This window comes from Panicum virgatum, chromosome 5K, assembly GCF_016808335.1.
Source record: "Panicum virgatum strain AP13 chromosome 5K, P.virgatum_v5, whole genome shotgun sequence".
Classification (NCBI taxonomy): domain Eukaryota; kingdom Viridiplantae; phylum Streptophyta; class Magnoliopsida; order Poales; family Poaceae; genus Panicum; species Panicum virgatum.
The window spans coordinates 5,938,655-5,955,636 of record NC_053140.1 but is presented as its reverse complement, the minus strand read 5'-3'; the positions used below and the strand labels follow the sequence as shown (position 1 = coordinate 5,955,636).

Genomic DNA, 16,982 nt, shown 5'->3' with positions numbered 1-16,982 from the left:
ATAGACATAGCCAAGAATGCAACTGGTTAATTCTGCATGGTTATAGACTTGTGATACATTTTCCTTTCGGTCTTATGTGGAAGGGTAGAAATATAATTTGATGTAGGGAAGAATTCAACTGGTCAATTTTGTAGGGTTACAGACTTGTGAATTGTTAACGATGGCCCTAGTGGACTCTTCACGGTCTAACTTGACTTTTATATATTTTTAGCTCAAAATTATATAAAATTAGAGTCCGGCCTACCCGTAACATTAAATTATCTAGGCTAAATTTTAATTTTTAGCTCAAAATTATATAAAATTAGAGTCCGGCCTACCCATAACCTTAAATTATCTAGGCTAAATTTTAAGGCCCATCATCATCCTTGTGATACGTTTTCCTTTCAGTCGTATTTGGAAGGGCAGGAATATAATTCAACTTCCTATCAATCGCTCTCAATTCATGATGACAACACGAAGCCGGTGGATATTACAGTCTCGGGGTCGGTCCTGACCGTTTGTATTTGGTTCGCTAAATGTGATAGGACGTTCGAATCTACTCCCTCCTTCCCCGTTTATAAGGCATACACGTATATCAAGATTCAAACCTTCTCATCTTTGACCAATAATTTGACTACTAAATTTTTATTTTTATAATGCAAATTTCATATGATTGGATTCATAATCAAATATAGTTTACAATGATTATAAGTTTATAATCAAAAGTGATATAATATAGGATAAATAAATGGTCAAAGTGTTGTTTAGAAGACCGTGTCATGTTCCACCATGCCTTATAAACGGGGAAGGAGGGAGTATCATTTGTTCTCGTAACAGTATTATCTGTTTGCTAGCAATCCCAAGTTTCAATCGGCAACGCAACCCAGAATAGTAATAATTCAGGAGTAGCATCACTTTAGCTTTGCGACTGGATTAGCATGTAAGCAGAGCAGCATACTTTTCAGTATTTTCGTTCAGCTTTTAGCTGAACGTTAGATTTAGAGAAGCCACTAGGCCAGATAAATTTCCCAGCAGGGGCTCCCTCCAATCTCCCAACAATTCCCACCCTCCACCCATCAGTTAGCACGATCTGTTAGTCGCAGAACATGCATACTCCTTGCGCAAACATCCTCAGAAAAGTGTGAAAGATTTAATCATGATTGCCGAAAAAAAGGTCTTCCCAACAACATTGTATGTATTCCTATCTCCTTTTGCTCCTCATTTTACTCTTCCCTTCAAACCTCCTAGACCCTCCTCTACCCTTCCCTCTCTGCTTGAGATTCTTTTGTGCCTTGTTGCCCCTCTCCTTCCTCTCGTCCAAGTCGCTCGCATCCCCATATGAGGCTTCACCATCAGAGTCTCCGAACCCGGTGAGCTTCTCGTACTCGTCCTCATCGATGTCTCCACGCTTCAGCTTCTTTAAAAGCCGGTACTCATGCGCCAGCTCATCCAGGTCCTCCTTGGTTTGGATGGATTGCCGCTGCTTGCCTGTCTTCTTTCGCTTTGGTTTCTCAGGTTTCTCCCGAGCTCTCTTCTTCTCTGGCTTTGGGGTCTGAGCTTCCTCTTCTGCTTTCCTTTTCAATGCCTTCTTGCGTTGCTTTTCTCGGGCTTTATCTCTGCCAAGTGAAGCACGGTAATAGGCACGTTAATCAGGTCAACCCCAATGTGAAGTAGAATCAATGGCTTTCAACTATAGGAAACAAAATGCTTAATCTCTCTGCCATAATATTTGCACAGATTATTATTCAGACATGGAAATTCCACGGATCCAACATTAGCACGACCAACCATCACAACGGCAGCAGATTAGCTGTTACTTAAAAACAAGGGAAGCTGGAAAGAATGCAAATTATGATATGTTCTTGGATATAGCTCTTACTTGTACTTGATTTGTGTAACATCAACATCATCAACAGGAATAAATCCCTCCAGTGAAAGAGAATGATGCTTCACTTCTGGCATGGATGGGATCTGGAGCAAACCATACTCCATAGCTAGCTTTCCAATCTCAAGATCTTTCCATCTGAAAATGTAAGAGCAGTGGTGCTCCTTGTATGCTCGAACGAATGAAACAAATGCTCTAAGTCCTTTCTCCATGACATTGCGATCTTCGAGTGCAGCGCTTCTAATCTACAGCCCAAAGTGGTAAACAGGTTATTAATAAGCAATTGCCCTCCTAAGTAGGGAAGGTTATTAATCAGTAGTTTCCCTCCTAAGTAGGGAAGGTTATTAATCAGTAATTGCCCTCCTAAGTAGGGTAGCCTTTCTATATGATGACAGCATGATATGAATGACATTTCAAGTGGTATTTGGACTTAAACTAAGGTGCCTAATTTGTACAAGAAAAAAACCACCTGTGGTACAACATCTTCAGTGTTTGAGGGACATTCCCTTTCTGTGAGAGGAACACCTCGAAGCTTCAAGAACTCAACATAAGTATCCTCCTGCAGTGCAAAGTAGCCTTAAGTTCCTTTTTCTCCAAATAAGAATTCTACGGATATGCATAGAGAAATAAATACACCTACTGAGTTCCACTTCAGAATGAACTCAATGCAGAACAAAATACCTTTGGTAAGAGAAATACAATAGCATCTCCTTCTTGATCATAACGTGCGGTTCGGCCAGCTCTATGTATGAAAACATTGGGATCTTGAGGTGGATCATACTGGATGAACAAATATTCACGTTTACTATCAGCTGACGCCCAAACATGAATATTCAGTTTAGAGAAGGAGTAGAATCTAACCTGCACAATCAGATCAACACTTGGTATGTCCAGGCCCCTTGCTGCAACATCAGTGCAGACTAGAATACCACTTGAAAGAGCAGAAAATGATGCCAAAGCTTTCTCTCGAGGCCCCTATAGATTAGAAAATAAAGGATGGAGGCAATCAGTATGAAGAAAACCATTGTGAAGTAAATCACTTGAAAGCATCCATAAAAAGGGCAGACCCAGTGCCAGGCGGCTCCCACTTGAGTGGGGTTCTGGGGAAGGGATAACCGAAGCAAGCCTTACCCCCGCAAATATGCAGGGAGGCTGCTTCGAACCCAGGACCTGGTGCTCGGTGGGTGAGCTTCTCACCAACTGCACCAAACCTGCCCTTCTATTTGAAAGCATCCATATCAATATTAAATAGTACAGTAAATGAAGACAAATTTCTTTGCCATGACCTGTTTCATCTTCCCATGGTAGGCAATTATTGGTGAACCTTTTAATGAGTTAAGCAGTGGAAGAACCACGGCCCAATAATCTACACAAGCACATGTTGCAAAATATCTGCGATCAAGTGGGATATAAGAGTTAGCGTACTGCCACACACATTAAAAAGAAGACAAGTGCACGTACATTCAGTTCAACATGTACTTACACCATTATTTTCTTTCCATTGTTCTGAACAAGGAAATCAACAAGCTGAGACGACTTTTTTGATGCTTCACATATCATATACTGCAAAAACAAGCTTATGATTTTGTAGGAAACAGTTATCAATCGAGAAAGGCAACAGGCATGATCATTACAAAAACAAAGAGTATTATGAATAGCCATATATACAGTGGCAACTTCTGAAAACCATCCAGCTGTTTTTACAAAGTATTTTGTGATACCTCCAACCGAAGCCCCAATGGTGTTTTGGATGGGCCAAGCTCTTGTTGACCGGGACCTTTGCTTGTCGCCTTTGCTTCTGTCTTAACCTCAACCCTCATAGGATTCCTCAACCCTGCTTTGGAAAGTTCTGCAACAGCTTTTGTCTGGGTAGCTGAGAACAACCCAGTCCTCCTAAGCTTCGGCAACTTTGAAAGTATGAAGTTAATCTGTTTCTGGAATCCCATGTCTAAGAGCCTATCAGCCTCATCCAGAATCAAAATCTGCTTCCAAGCATACACAAAAACAAATGGAGACGACATCAGCATCCCACAACATTTTCACCAAATTCATATTAAAAAGAACGACACATAAGCTTCCATCATCTCCGACACCACCTCAAGATTCTTAAAATCTAGAGTGTCTTCTCGCTGCATAACATCGCACAGCTTCCCAGGAGTGCCCACCAATATGTTTGCACCCTGTTCGTCCACTCTCTTGAGCTCTGCTTTGATGTCCAGCCCACCAACCAGGACCATGGACGACACGCCCTTCAGTGTCGCGAAGAAGGGCTGCGCCACATTGTATATCTGCGAGGATAATTCTCTCGTGGGAGAGACGATGACAGCAAGAACCTGCGATAAAAAAAATCAATTGGACTATTGGTCAGAACTTAAGAAGTGAGTGAAGGATGCAATTTGGCCATTTCTTGATTATTGAATAGCACAGGAAAAGTCGAACAGAGCAGGGAAGGGAGCAGGGAGGTCAGGAGCTGTGAGGCAACCTCATGGGACTTGGGCGGGGAGGAGCGGCGGCGGAGGATCTCGACGACGGGAACGATGAAGGAAAGGGTCTTCCCGGAGCCGGTAGCGGCGTCGACTGCAACGTCCTTATGTGACAGAAGGTGCGGGATGGTCGCCGCCTGCACCGGCGTGCAACGCCGGAAGCCGCCGCGGTGTAGTGCCTCCACCACCTCTGCGGATAGCGCAGGGGACATCTCCAAGAACTTCTGCTCCGTCAACGCGCCATGCGCGGCCGCCGGCGGCGGCGGCGAGGACGTGGCCATTGGGGATTGGGAAGCACTGTGCTTAGGGTTCGGGCCTCTGCTGGTGGGGTTTAGGCGTTTCCTGCTCGCGCAAAACGAAGGTTATAAGCGGATCGGCCACTAATACGTGTCCCGGCTTTGAAGGCGTATTTCTGTGATCTGTGAAGGCGGGTTTAATGGCTTCTTGCTCGCCCAAGTCACAAAAGCATCTTGAAGAATCAAGAGTGCCCAATAAATAAAGCCTTAAAAATAAATGACGTATGAGTGTGATGACCGTTGTCATGAAGCTCGCTAAATTGAAAGTAATTAGGTGTTCACATCACATATATATATATACTAATAAAACAATCTTTACATGTGTGTGATAATTTTTGTCATTCCCATCGTGAAATTTAATTTAATTAATCCAATAATGGGCCTCCATATACTAATAAAACACTCTTTACATGTGTGTGATAACTTTTATCATGAATTTAGATTAATTAACCTTTACACGCGTGTGATAAACCTTTGGATTAGATGATTATTTGCGCTAATTTTTTTTTCACATTCTCTCTTTTCAAATCTACCGTTGCTACGGGAGTAAAAAAATCAAGTGTAAAAAGATGTAAAACTGCCAATCAATAAAAATATTCATCATATATTCATCGATCGTAGAGAGTAACGACCAAGAGTTTCAGGCCAAACCGATGGAAGCTAAATAGCTCAGCAGTATAGAGGATAAAAATTCCAGAGCATACAAACTGTGATCCGACGGGCATAACAGTGATGGACATCAGGTTTACCTTGGATTGATCTGACAAGCAGAAACCACCAACATCAAACCATAGCTGATCAAAGGAGCCCTTTGGATTCCTGCAAGCCTGAAACATCGTCACCTCCTTCAGTGAACATGCTAATGTGCAATCCTCATATATCACTACACAAATCAACTCAAATAGTAGAGTGAAGATTCTTCGAGCACCAACAAAAATATACAGATTAGCCTCACAGCTCATGGATATGGATCACAGCAGCATTCTGAAATCAGTTTAAATTCTCTTGACAACTTGTTGGCTACTAACTGATCAGAACAAAGAAGCCGGAAAAAGATCAAAGTACTTGAAACCTGGCTTAAGTACATCGACATTAATATGAGAACTCAGGTAACAGTTCGTACAGATGAATTTTGCACAGATCATGGCACTATCAGAAAACAAGTCTGAATAAATACATAGCTGATTGATTACTGCAGGGTTTTACGTAGCATGCTGGTTCTAACATGCGCAGAAAGAAGGACCCTAAAAAAATATTTTTGTCTCTACTGCTACAAAATTCATATGACCTGGTGGACTACAGATATATAGCACAATAGGACAAGCTAAATAAATAGAAACCTTGGAACTTTTGGTTTCTATTATGAGTGTGCTTAGTCCAGTACAAGCTGCTGCAATGGCAGCTGAAAGGAGAATGCATGATGATTTGTGGTGTGGCTCTTTTATGCTGGGTGCTTATTAGCATCATAAAAAAAACTAACTGCAATTAATTGCTCAATTGTGAAACCCAAACGCATGCACGTACAATAAGAGACCAGCTGAGCATGTCCTATTAATTACCTGCTGCAGAGGTGAACGGTAGAGCGACAGGCCACTGCACGAGCTCCGATCTGTTGAGCGCAGATATTTGTGAGCATATACATGTATCTTGAGATATACTAAACTAAACTATACACATCAGATGCAAAAAGTAGTAGATATCTTAGGAAAAGCAATGGCTCACGGACAAAGCAGCACTGCACCATCGCAAATCTATAAGTGTGCAGTAAGAATATCCAGTTCAGAATGATTCAGTATTACACTGATTCACACATCCAGTTATGCCGTTGCGATGTAGTGCCTCCACCATCTCTGCGGATAGCGCAGGGGACATCTCCGAGAACTTCTACTATGTTGGCGTTTTCAAAAGAACAGAATCATGTGAGTGGTTATGACTCATGTCTATTTGTTATCGTCAATTAATCAACTCATGGCTTTGATGATAGAAACACTTGGAAAGATGCATTGCAACGTTACAACAGTCCAGCCGGCTATCTAAATTTCTCTCTGCTTTTTTTTTTCTTGCAGGTTGCTAGCTCAGGAAATCATTCCAAGTGTTACCTAGGGGATATGCAGATTTAAAGAGAATCAGAAGACTGAAGTTCTGGCTACTGGGCTGTGTACTTATTAAGAGGTATGACCATCCTAGATTTCACTCAGAACTGACTGTTTGCTGCATCACGTAAAACTAATGCATCATGTGCTGTCCCCTCCCATCCGGCCAAGACATAGGTGAATTTTTGGTCAAAATCTACGGCTGCCAGTACATTTTGAGTACAATGCTTGTATCTACCACGAAAAGCATGCTGCTATACAATCCTACGTGATGTTCAAAGAAGTCAAGATTAGGACAATTATAGGTTTGTCAAAAAATAAATTTAGAATGTGACATAAGGTTGAGCTGCACACCTTAAAGTAAGGATACCACCTTGTGTCTCCTTCTATTTTAGTGGGAGTGTCCAATGAAGGGGGCCTAATATAATCCTCTCGTAGCTCACCAATAGCATGAAGTACTTTGTTAAAATAATGACTGACCGTTTCTCCGGATCTACCAAAATTGGTTGCAATTACTCTATTCCTAACATTATGTCCAACAGTATGTAGAAACATTGCCACTTGCTGCTCAACACACATATGAACGGTATCTTCAAGTAAAGCATGATCTCTAAACAACTGACAAAACCGAAAGAAACGTGCTTTGTTCATTCTCAGCATGTCTACACAAGTTGTGTCATTCCTCCAAATTTTGTCATTCAGGTAGTCAATCCTCTTCCTATCCCTTTCAAACATTGGGGCATAAGTAATCCCTTCCCTTCTTGCAACTCGTTTTCTTTTTCTAGACCGACCAATAATTGCCATGACCGACAAGAACCAATATGAAGCAGCAGCACAAATGAATACCTTGGTCCTCTTATCCATCTACATACCACAGATTAAATTTGTGACTACAAATGACCTAGCAAAAATACCATCTAGGATTTCCATGTAACAAATCCAGCATGGATCTACATCAAATATCTTTGACACACGAACAAGGATGAACAATCCAGCATGGATCTACGGGAAATAGCAGTGGATTTACCTTGAGCAATGGAGGGGACCGGTGGAGGGAGGGGAACGGTGGGGCGGCGCCGACGGCCTGGCGGCGCAGGAGCCTGGCGGGGGTTGGGACACCGGCGGGCGGAGCTTCTGGGCAGGGGACCGGCGGGCGGGCGGGCGCGGCCGCCGGCCAGGAGAGCGGCTTCCAGGCGGGTCCGGCGCGCCGGCGGGGCGGCCGGGAAAGGAGACAGCGGGCGGGGTCGGCGGCGTGCGGGCCTGGCTGGCGGCGCCGGCGGTCCTGGCCGGCGGGCGGGCGGGCGGGCGGTGGTGGCCGGCGGCCGGGCGGGCGGTCGTGGCCTTCGACCCTGGCGGCGGCTCTGGGTGAGATGCGAGTGGAGGGTGAGAGAGAGAGTACCGTGAGGGATAAGGCTGAGGGTGGCCTGATATTTCCAACCCGAGCGGAGCGGCTCCGTCCGCCGGATTTTGAGGTTGGTTCCATCCCCGACCCAATCTGGGTCGAACCCGTCCGGGTTGGTCCCATCACTCCAACCAAACAGACGGTAACACGCGCGCCCCACTTCGCCTCCCCGCCCCCCCCCCCCCCCCCCCCCCCCCTTGGATCGCCCGCCGGCCGCTGCTCCTCCTCGCCCTGCGCCGCCGCCGCCTTCGCCTCCGTCCTCTCTGCGCCCGGCGGCCAGCGAGACTAGGACGCGGACTCCGCTGCGCATCGGCGGTGCGGGCCGGTCCTCACGCCGCCGCCACTGCCGCCATCCTCGAGTACATCGGCGGCCGCCCACCCAAAAGAGCCAGGCCACGCCGTCTCGTCCCGCAGGCGACGCGGCGACTCCGATCACCACCGCGGCCCGCCGTCCTCCTCCCTTCAGCTGCCGCCGGCGCCGGGCCTATAGCCCGCCGGGGAGCCATGTCGCGGTCATTGAGCATGAGGGGGAGCATGAGGTCGCGCCGCGACCTGCCTCCTCCCGAGAAGGTGAGGGATCCTTCTCCATGTTTTATCCCCTTCCTTCCCTCTGGCCCCTCTGCTCGAGCCCCGGGCGTCCGGTGAGCGCGTACGCATTAGTGCGAGCGCTCGTGCTTTTCGGGTGTGCGCGTGATGGGCGCGTTGGATCTCGGGGTTCCAACTCCGGCGCCTCCGGGTGTCGCCTCTCGTGGCCAATTTGTCGGAACTAGGGTTCAAGTACCGGTTCGTGCTGAAGGCCTCCAATGCACGGGCGGCATGGGCACGAATGTGAGAGGGCAAAAATTCAATAACAATGTTAAGTTTTGCTCGGTTGAGCCTAGTTGTCTGCACAAACGCGATACTGCACACTTTTCTCATTTCAATTAAAAAAATGGAGGCAAGGAGCCGTCCTGCATAAAATTTCAACGATGATGCTTTTACCACCAGATTGCCATATCAGTGACCTAGCAAGTGATATTGGTGTTTTCTTTTTCCCAAGCTTGGCACGATTTGTTGGAACAAACTAAGCACATTATTTACCTTGAACCAAAATTCTTTTATGCAATTTCCAATCTAAACTCTGAATGTTCCTTCGACATTTCTGTTTCAGTTCGTCCTCATGAAATTTTGGTAGCTATAGAAAGCAATTGTCGTTTATTAAGATGGTAGGATCATTTTTTTGAAAAGTAATTCAATGGTGTAATTGTCGTTTATTAAGAATATTGTGCCAAGGATCAAAATCACTGATTAACTAACACAAAACCAAGCATTGAAACACACTGATTAACTAACACACTTAAACAAACGTTCACGAACTAGCGATTACAAAAAGACTCTTTACAAGACTCAACCTAAACTCTTAAGCCTATCATCTAATAGAAACGGTTCTGGTAGCCACGGTCGCCGAAACGAAGCCTCTTGCGCGGGGGTGACAAGGCGGGAAGCGGAGGCTCCTCCTCTAGAACAGGTGGAGGCGCCTCTCCTGCAAGCTGGGCCTCTAGCTGGCGAATCCTGTGGTGAGTTTCTCACAGTCGGTCTTGGGTGTCGTCCAGCTGGTTGACGGCGCTCCTTAGGTCCGAGTCGACTCCGGCGAGAGCCCGCACTGTGACATTGACGCGGGTCTCCTCACCCCCTCCAAGCGTCAACTCCGTATCCTCCGTACCACAAGCACGGCGAGGAAGGTGCTGATAGTCTGTGTCCTCCAAGTCTCGGCGGTTGGTGTGGTTGAGGGACCAGAGAGCCCTCTTGGCGGCATGGCTGACTGCGGCACGGTAGGTCGCCATGGGTGTGGAGGAGTCGTGTGCGGAGACGGTCATCATGCCTCGGGGCCCATTATCCACCCTTATGTGGACCCGAGTGACGTAGTAGTCGCCGAGCGCGGGGTCTTCATAGTGCCATGTCTCGTACATGGGAGCCACGGGGTTGTGGAGCTCGTCCAGCATGTCCCGAAGCAGCAGGGGGGAGTGACCCTCCTCATGGAACAAGGTGTAGACGCAGTACGGTGCCCTCTGTTCTGGTGGGCCGTCATCCTGATCAACTTCATCATCATCCTCGTCATCTGGGTCCTCTGGATCCTCTGGGTCTTCCGGGTCTCCTCCAGCTGGTGCAAGTGCTGGAGCAGGAGGTGCAGGTGGTGGTGCTGGGGCTTCTTCCTCTGCTATCTCCAGAGGCTCCTCCTCTGCATCAGAGTCTTCCCACATGCCTCCTCCATAGTAGCCCTCGTACCGGAGGTCCTCATTGTCCTTATCTCGTCCTTCTCCAGCGGCGGCGGGCGCTGGAACCTGAGCTTCGAAATAGGCCGGTGGCGGGCCTAGATCGTGTGCTAGGGTCGGCGACGGTAGAGATGGCTGCATGTTCCCGTCTTCATCAACTTCCCTGATGTTGCCTGCCTTGTGGCTTGTGTGTTGTGACTTTAGAGCCTATTGCTTAAGGTTGGAATGAGAGTGGATTAGCAATATAGCCTTGTCCTGTCTATTCTAAATTATTTCCCGGCACAAATTTAGTGTTACCTTTTATGCGAGCTTGTGCTTCTTTGGCAGCATTAAGTTGTATTTGCGAACAGGTCCTGTAGAACTTTTACTCAATTAATAATGGTGACTTGTCTCAGACAATTGAAAGGCTTGAGGCTATGGTGGATGGAGGAAACTTCTATGAAGCTCAACAAATGTACAAGTCAACCAGTGCAAGGTACTATGCATACAATGTAACTTAATAGGGAGTGGATGTCTCCCTTTCATCCCCTTTTGCACCATTTCAACAAACTTTTGCTTCAGTCTATATTTCAAAATTTCTTATTACATGATGGAGATCAACTTGCCGCATGATAACATTACTTCAATTTGACTCCCTAAGCAAGAGCTGAATTGTCTTGCTATTAGTTTGGCTCATATAAGGTGCTCATGTCAGAATGCACATATAGTGCATTTCGAGTCAAGTAAAATAAGGAACAAAGTTTTTGCATGCATTTCTCAAGCCGAAATAATATTATTTGGTGCTGTATATGTAAGTTGCTAACAAGATTCAACTGGGTGGGAAACCATGTGTTTCAATGATAAAAATGTACCAGATAATTATAGAAAAATAAAGAAGCAAACAATATGCAAACATTTTACTACAATCAGGTAGGTTAGAATATTGTGCCAAGGATCAAAATATACCATAAAGCCCATAAAGCCATCTTATCTTTGTTTTGGCACATCTTGTGTAGGTACATTGCTGCTCAGAAGTATTCAGAAGCATTGGACATTCTTGAGTCAGGTGCTTTGGTACAATTGAAGCATGGGCAGGTTACTTTCTCCTTGTGATGCACAAGTGCAAGTTAATCTATAATTATATATTGTTAGCAACTAGCATATATCATTTTTTGTCAATCATTAATTCGATCTCATCATGTGAGTTTTCCTAATTTCTATCTAGGAATTACCTAACTGCACATTTTTCTTCAACTTTCTTTCCATCGAGGAGCTGCAAAACCAAAAAGAGAAAAACAGCTTAACCTAGGTTATTTTATGCATGCAGTTGCTTCCTCTGCAGCTAGCTGATAATGCCTCATGTTTATTTTCCCTTGTTTTTTGCCCTTTAGGAGTAATTTTAAAAAAAACGAATTTTACAAATCTGCATTCCATCTCACTCTTTAACTGGAAACAGATGTTATGGTAGCAGCTGTAGCAGGCAACCATGCTAAAGTATGGCGAGGTGCTTCAGATTTTCTTGAAAAATGGACTTATTTCACTCTTATCTATTTATGTACTTGTGGCAACCTAAATTGGCATTTGACCAAATCCATGGTAGAAGCAGCACTGCAGCAGCATGTAGAACTTTGAAATCCTTCCATTTTTACTTGTTGGTAAATGGTCTCAATGTGTTTATATTATTATTAACAATTTCAGGTTACTTGTGGTGGTGAACTTGCTGTCCTCTTTGTTGACACCCTTGTCACAGGAGAGCTTCCATATAATGAAGAAACTTTTGGTCAGTTTTTTTTCTTCTTTTAACGCAGTACAGGACATAAGTTCCTTTAGTTGATCATCAAAACATTTTCTAAAGTCTACCAGTTTGTCTTTCCTTTAATTACCTAGCTAATCTTGTACAATATGTCACTTTTAGCTGCTTCTCAATTTTAGCTCGTTGTGCAAAAAGCTTGAAGAGCCTAAAATGTTGGTGAAGGCAGTGACTTCTAATTCTAAATGTGATTTTTAGCACATTCAGTGCTCCTCTTCTTTTTTGTTTTTACATACAGAAAATCTTATTGGTCCTCTTATGGTTCTGAAACAGCTGAATAAAGCACTTCTTTTTTAGTAAATGAAGTCATGATTTGGTTAATAGATATCACATTTTGTGATAGTAACTATATTGTGTAACTAGGTCGTATCAGAAAGATGTACGAGGCATTCCCCAAGATGTCTGTTCCACATTTCCTTGGAGATGACTATGATGATGAGGGGCATCAATTATCTGAAGCTATTTCTGCTGCAAAGGCGCGTGCAGAGAGTTGTTCATCATTCCTGAGAGCTGCTATCAGGTAGGCTTACATGAAATTGGTTTAATGCAAATGAAACTAAACAAGCTTTTGCCATTAAACCATCAAATTGTTCCATCCAAACTGGTGCTATGAGCATAACCATAGTTCACCTAGCAGATAAGATCAGTGAGGTACTGAGATTATAGTGGTAGGGTAATGCATGGTTCTGACTCATTTGCTCTCATCTCATGTGAAAATTAAGAATTATCCAATTGGTTAGTCAAAATGTAAAGATATTTTTCCATATTAGTATCTCATTTATGTGTTTTAGTGAGTACTTCAAGAATTGATCGTAAGGTTGTTGTTTCTAGAGTTGGTCATGCTGTTATGTCAATGAATCTGGTATGCTAAAATAAATTTGTAGTTTTGACATTACAATGCAACAACTATTGTCATGCTTACTCTGTTACTGGCCATTGTGATGGTTCTCCCCTTATCAAGCTGTTTTCATAAGACACTAATAATGTGTCATTTATGTATTAAGGTGGTCTGCTGAGTTTGAGGCATCAAGAAATGGTTGTCCTGAAATGCACGTTATGTTAGCGGAATACATATATTCTGAATCTCCAGAAACGGTAACTTGTCACAATTCATTGGCTGATAAGAAATGTGGATGTTTTCTATGTTAGAGCTGCAATTTTTATGAGCCGCTGCTGTCATTACTAGTTGTAGTACTGTGTGGTTGTGCTCCAAGGTTTAATGTTTAGGATCTTGATGGCAGGATATGACTAGAGTCTCAAGTCATTTTGTGCGTGGAAATGATCCAAAAAAGTTTGCCTCTATGCTGGTGAACTTCATGGGCAAGGTAGTGTTTTTGTTCTTAACAAATAAGTTTTACACCTTGTCACCTTTACATAATATGATACTCTAATCCTTTTTGTCGTGATGTGCAGTGTTACCCTGGTGAAGACGATACTGCAATTGCACGCGGGGTCTTAATGTAAGATATCCTTTCATAAATGTTTTTAGGGGGAGGGAGGATATCCTTTCCATGTACGAGTAGAGATCTTCAGTTTATTTGCAATGCAGGAAATGCCTCCTGGTTTCTGTTATCTTTACTGTGTTAGGAAGAGGTTAGCTTTATAATTAGGGAACTTAGCTTAGTTAGTGGGAGGTGTGGATAGACACTCCCACCACCCACCCAGGTTTGAATGCTCTTCAACTTGAACTTGGGTGCCTATTTCTTATATTTACAATATCTAGTTCCTCCTAGATTGGTCCCGAGTTAAATAGTTGATACGTGATTAACAACACTGCCTCGGATCAATGGTCTTGATTGAATATAGACAAATAAATATCCTGACATGTGGCACCACATATTCCCTTCGGGTTGTATCCAAATGGCAAGAGCATACTCTAAAGCAAACTAGACTGTTTCATTGTTGGAGCAATATATTAGTGTTGGGTAGAGATATTCAATTTTCTGACATAATATTCATTTGTTAAGGTACCTATCTCAAGGGAATCTAAGAGATGCAAATTTACTTATGGATGAAATGGAGGAACAACTAAAATCTGCTAACTCGGAATTTCCGAAAACAGATCTGATTCAGTTCATCAAGTATCTGTTACCGACGTAAGTTTGGGTTCTTCTTTATTCATCTTTTATCAACGTACAATATCCTTTCTTTCAGACAGGAAAAGTTATTGCAGGTTGAATGTTGCAGTTTTGCATTAATAGATTTGAAATGCCAACTGCAAAATGAGTAGATTGCCTAGTCTTATGTGATCTTCACCAGATTCATGTCTTGATCTTGATGATTTGGAAAAATTAGTAACAGTTTAACTGATGTGTTGATGTCCTGGTCCCCGTAATAAAAAATAATAATAATGTCCATGGATATATACAAGTTCTTGTTGATAGTTAAGATCAAGTAAATTTTGTTTTTATGATGAATGCAAGGCATTGAACTAAGTTAATATCACAATCTGACAGGTGTAGCTTCATTTCTTTTTTTTCCTCTTAGAATAGTTTCATGTCACTCCTGACAACTTCATGGCGAGCTTTGGTTATGTTTCTATTGCCTTTAGTTCAAACTGTTCGGTGTGGTTAATGTTTTGTTATTAGACTGCGTCATGCTATGCTTTCTGAAGCTCAAAGCTCATAGGAGCTTTGTTTGAATGCCAGGTCCATAAGTGCTGATATCATGTTTTTCATATTATTATTTTTTGACTCCCTTCTGTGGTATGTTTTCCCATAATAAGAGGTTCTCTAGGTAGCTTTTCTTTCTTTATATAAACAAAGTGATTTGACGGTAGTTTCAAATTCAGTTACTTGTATATATGTATATGCCATGGAACGTAGTACTTGTTTCCAGCATTATCTGGCATTTGTTACATGTGTCACTTTTTACAGCTTGAAAGAGATGCGTACTTATCTGGCATTTGTTGCATGTGTAACTTTTTATAGGCTTGAAAGAGATGCGTACCCGCTTTTTAGGATGCTTCGACAGAAGTATAAGACAAGTACAGATCGTGACCCTGTTTTTCAGGAGGTAGTGCTGTTTCTCTAATATTTTGTAGCTCATTAAGAACAGCTATTTAGCATCACATCGCATCTTTTACTGCTGTACCCATGAATTTGACAGGAAACAGGATAACACCTTAAAAAAAATGGAAACAACTATTAGTAATAACCAGACTGTCTTGTATTATTGTAATGATGTATAACTTAGTTATAGGTTTATTTAGGTTTATGCTTGTTAAATTTATGCTTTATCTATAACTAAGTTATATGTGATTCAATGAGTACGAAATTTTTACTACAGTTCAAGCATACTATAATTAGCCCACCATAAAAATTTCACCACAATTGGACCATAGAAGCTGCATCTTTGAATTATTCCAATTACTTACAGAAACTGAGAAAAGCATAGATCTAAAGGTACAGAAAGAAAAATTTACTAAAGCATACTATATATGTTCAGTGTGTAGATCTCCTCATGTGGAGTCCAACATGTTAGGTTTCATGCACCAACCAGATGAACCTAAAAGTGGTGGGCAATCCACTAATACTTCACAACACTCCCACTCACATGCAGCCGGAACAAGGCGCAAATGTGGAACAATAGCTTAAGCTTTTGGGTTCATCTTGTTGGTGCATGAAACCTAACACAACAAAATTGGATTTTCTATTTTATGATTTTTCTGTGATTTACTATTTTTTTTTAAAAAGATTCAGCGGAAATAAATAAAAAGAAAAAAGAAAAAGGCAAAACTGTGCCATTGTAGCAAAATCGGGCTGCAAAACCACCTTGGGGGGTTAAATGTCTAGTTTTGCAAAGGTGAGGGGGTTAGAAATCCGGTTTTATAGTTTAGGGGGTGATGTGATCCACCATTGCTATGTTGGGGGGTTATATAGACTTTTTCCAAAAGATATGGGAGGAGTAGCTTCTTGCTTCACAAAGTTTGAGAAATTAGTATCACTGGAAAGATATGGGAGGAGTAGCTTCTTGCTTCACAAAGTTTGGGAAGCTAGTATCGCTGGAACTAACTTGCTATCATAGTATCCTGTCAAAACTAAAAGAAAAAGGGGTCAAAGCAGGGGTAAGAACACTAAAAAAACCAAAGAAAAATGGCAAACATTTGCAACTCATGAGATGGCTTGGTTGCATCTTGCAGTTGCTGGACGAAATAGCTGCAAAATTTTACAATATCCAGCGCCAGAACCCTCTAGAAGGACTTTTCGGTGAAATGTTCAAGGTACCGTATCTTGTCTTGCTTGTCTGCTTATGTATTTGATTAAATTTATGGTATACAGTGCCAGAACCAGCTGGCTTTTGCAAATTTTTCTAGCTAAAACCTTAAATTCCTCGCTCTGTTGGAATCACAAATTGATAACCTGCCTAGGATTCCAAGATTTACTAATGTTCTCTACATGCTGCAGATATAATTCATGAGGAAAGAATCTTATGTTGATGCCTTCACCTATGTTGGCTGAAATAATACAGTTGCTGCAATGGCAGCTCTTGTTCACCGAATGTGCTTCCTCAATCATCAATGTCCAAGGCCATACATTTGGCATCTTACTGCATGAAGATATATACTCCTGATCGCCTGTAGTATATGTAACTGATTTTTGTTTTCTGTTACCTTTTTTCTGTTTACCTTTTTGTTGTCCTTGCCCTGTTCATTTTCAGAGATTGTGTAGCTCACATTCGATCAAAATGATAGCTGGTTTATGCTCATTGATTTTAAGCTATGGCATTATCAATAAGCTTCCTTGAATCCTTTGATTTTGCAATGGGATTTTGCATTTTTGTAGTTCTGAACAAATCCCAATC

At 42.7% G+C, this 16,982-nt stretch overlaps 2 protein-coding genes across 4 annotated transcripts; one reads left to right on the top strand and one right to left on the bottom strand.

The window, feature by feature from the left end:
- Positions 1–1,072: 1,072 nt before the first annotated feature.
- On the bottom strand, positions 1,073–8,481 carry LOC120705902 (DEAD-box ATP-dependent RNA helicase 18-like). Of its 3 annotated transcripts, XM_039990453.1 has the most exons (14): positions 7,764–8,221; positions 7,091–7,600; positions 6,203–6,252; positions 5,393–5,470; positions 4,347–4,689; positions 3,961–4,197; positions 3,586–3,846; positions 3,348–3,427; positions 3,151–3,256; positions 2,726–2,839; positions 2,546–2,644; positions 2,334–2,423; positions 1,859–2,109; positions 1,094–1,595 (listed from the first exon to the last, which is right to left on the bottom strand). In XM_039990453.1, the coding sequence occupies exons 1-14, from the start codon at positions 8,217–8,219 to the stop codon at positions 1,181–1,183; spliced, it is 3,090 nt and encodes a 1,029-aa protein (XP_039846387.1). In that variant the 5' UTR covers positions 8,220–8,221; the 3' UTR covers positions 1,094–1,180. The 3 variants fall into 3 exon arrangements, with proteins under 3 accessions (XP_039846389.1, XP_039846387.1, XP_039846388.1); XM_039990455.1 differs by lacking the exon at positions 7,091–7,600 and having other exon boundaries at positions 1,073–1,595; XM_039990454.1 differs by lacking the exons at positions 4,347–4,689; positions 7,091–7,600 and having other exon boundaries at positions 1,098–1,595; positions 7,764–8,481.
- LOC120705903 (protein GET4-like) lies at positions 8,367–16,926 on the top strand. The gene is made up of 12 exons (XM_039990456.1): positions 8,367–8,708; positions 10,786–10,865; positions 11,386–11,464; positions 12,068–12,149; positions 12,543–12,699; positions 13,184–13,274; positions 13,421–13,504; positions 13,593–13,639; positions 14,147–14,275; positions 15,110–15,194; positions 16,321–16,401; positions 16,586–16,926. The coding sequence occupies exons 1-12, from the start codon at positions 8,643–8,645 to the stop codon at positions 16,589–16,591; spliced, it is 987 nt and encodes a 328-aa protein (XP_039846390.1). The 5' UTR covers positions 8,367–8,642; the 3' UTR covers positions 16,592–16,926.
- Positions 16,927–16,982: the final 56 nt, after the last annotated feature.

What these genes read in the sequence shown, in the direction of transcription:
- LOC120705902 (XM_039990453.1), bottom strand. Translation starts at nt 8,219, where the DNA reads ATGGAACCAACCTCAAAATCCGGCGGACGGAGCCGCTCCGCTCGGGTT. An exon ending in ACCGTTCACCTCTGCAGCAG is followed by an intron (nt 5,471 to 6,202) that starts GTAATTAATAGG and finishes ACGATGTTTCAG; the next exon opens with GCTTGCAGGAATCCAAAGGG. An exon ending in CATTGGGGCTTCGGTTGGAG is followed by an intron (nt 3,428 to 3,585) that starts GTATCACAAAAT and finishes TTGTTTTTGCAG; the next exon opens with TATATGATATGTGAAGCATC.
- LOC120705903 (XM_039990456.1), top strand. Translation starts at nt 8,643, where the DNA reads ATGTCGCGGTCATTGAGCATGAGGGGGAGCATGAGGTCGCGCCGCGAC. An exon ending in TACAATTGAAGCATGGGCAG is followed by an intron (nt 11,465 to 12,067) that starts GTTACTTTCTCC and finishes TAACAATTTCAG; the next exon opens with GTTACTTGTGGTGGTGAACT. An exon ending in ATCAAGTATCTGTTACCGAC is followed by an intron (nt 14,276 to 15,109) that starts GTAAGTTTGGGT and finishes AACTTTTTATAG; the next exon opens with GCTTGAAAGAGATGCGTACC.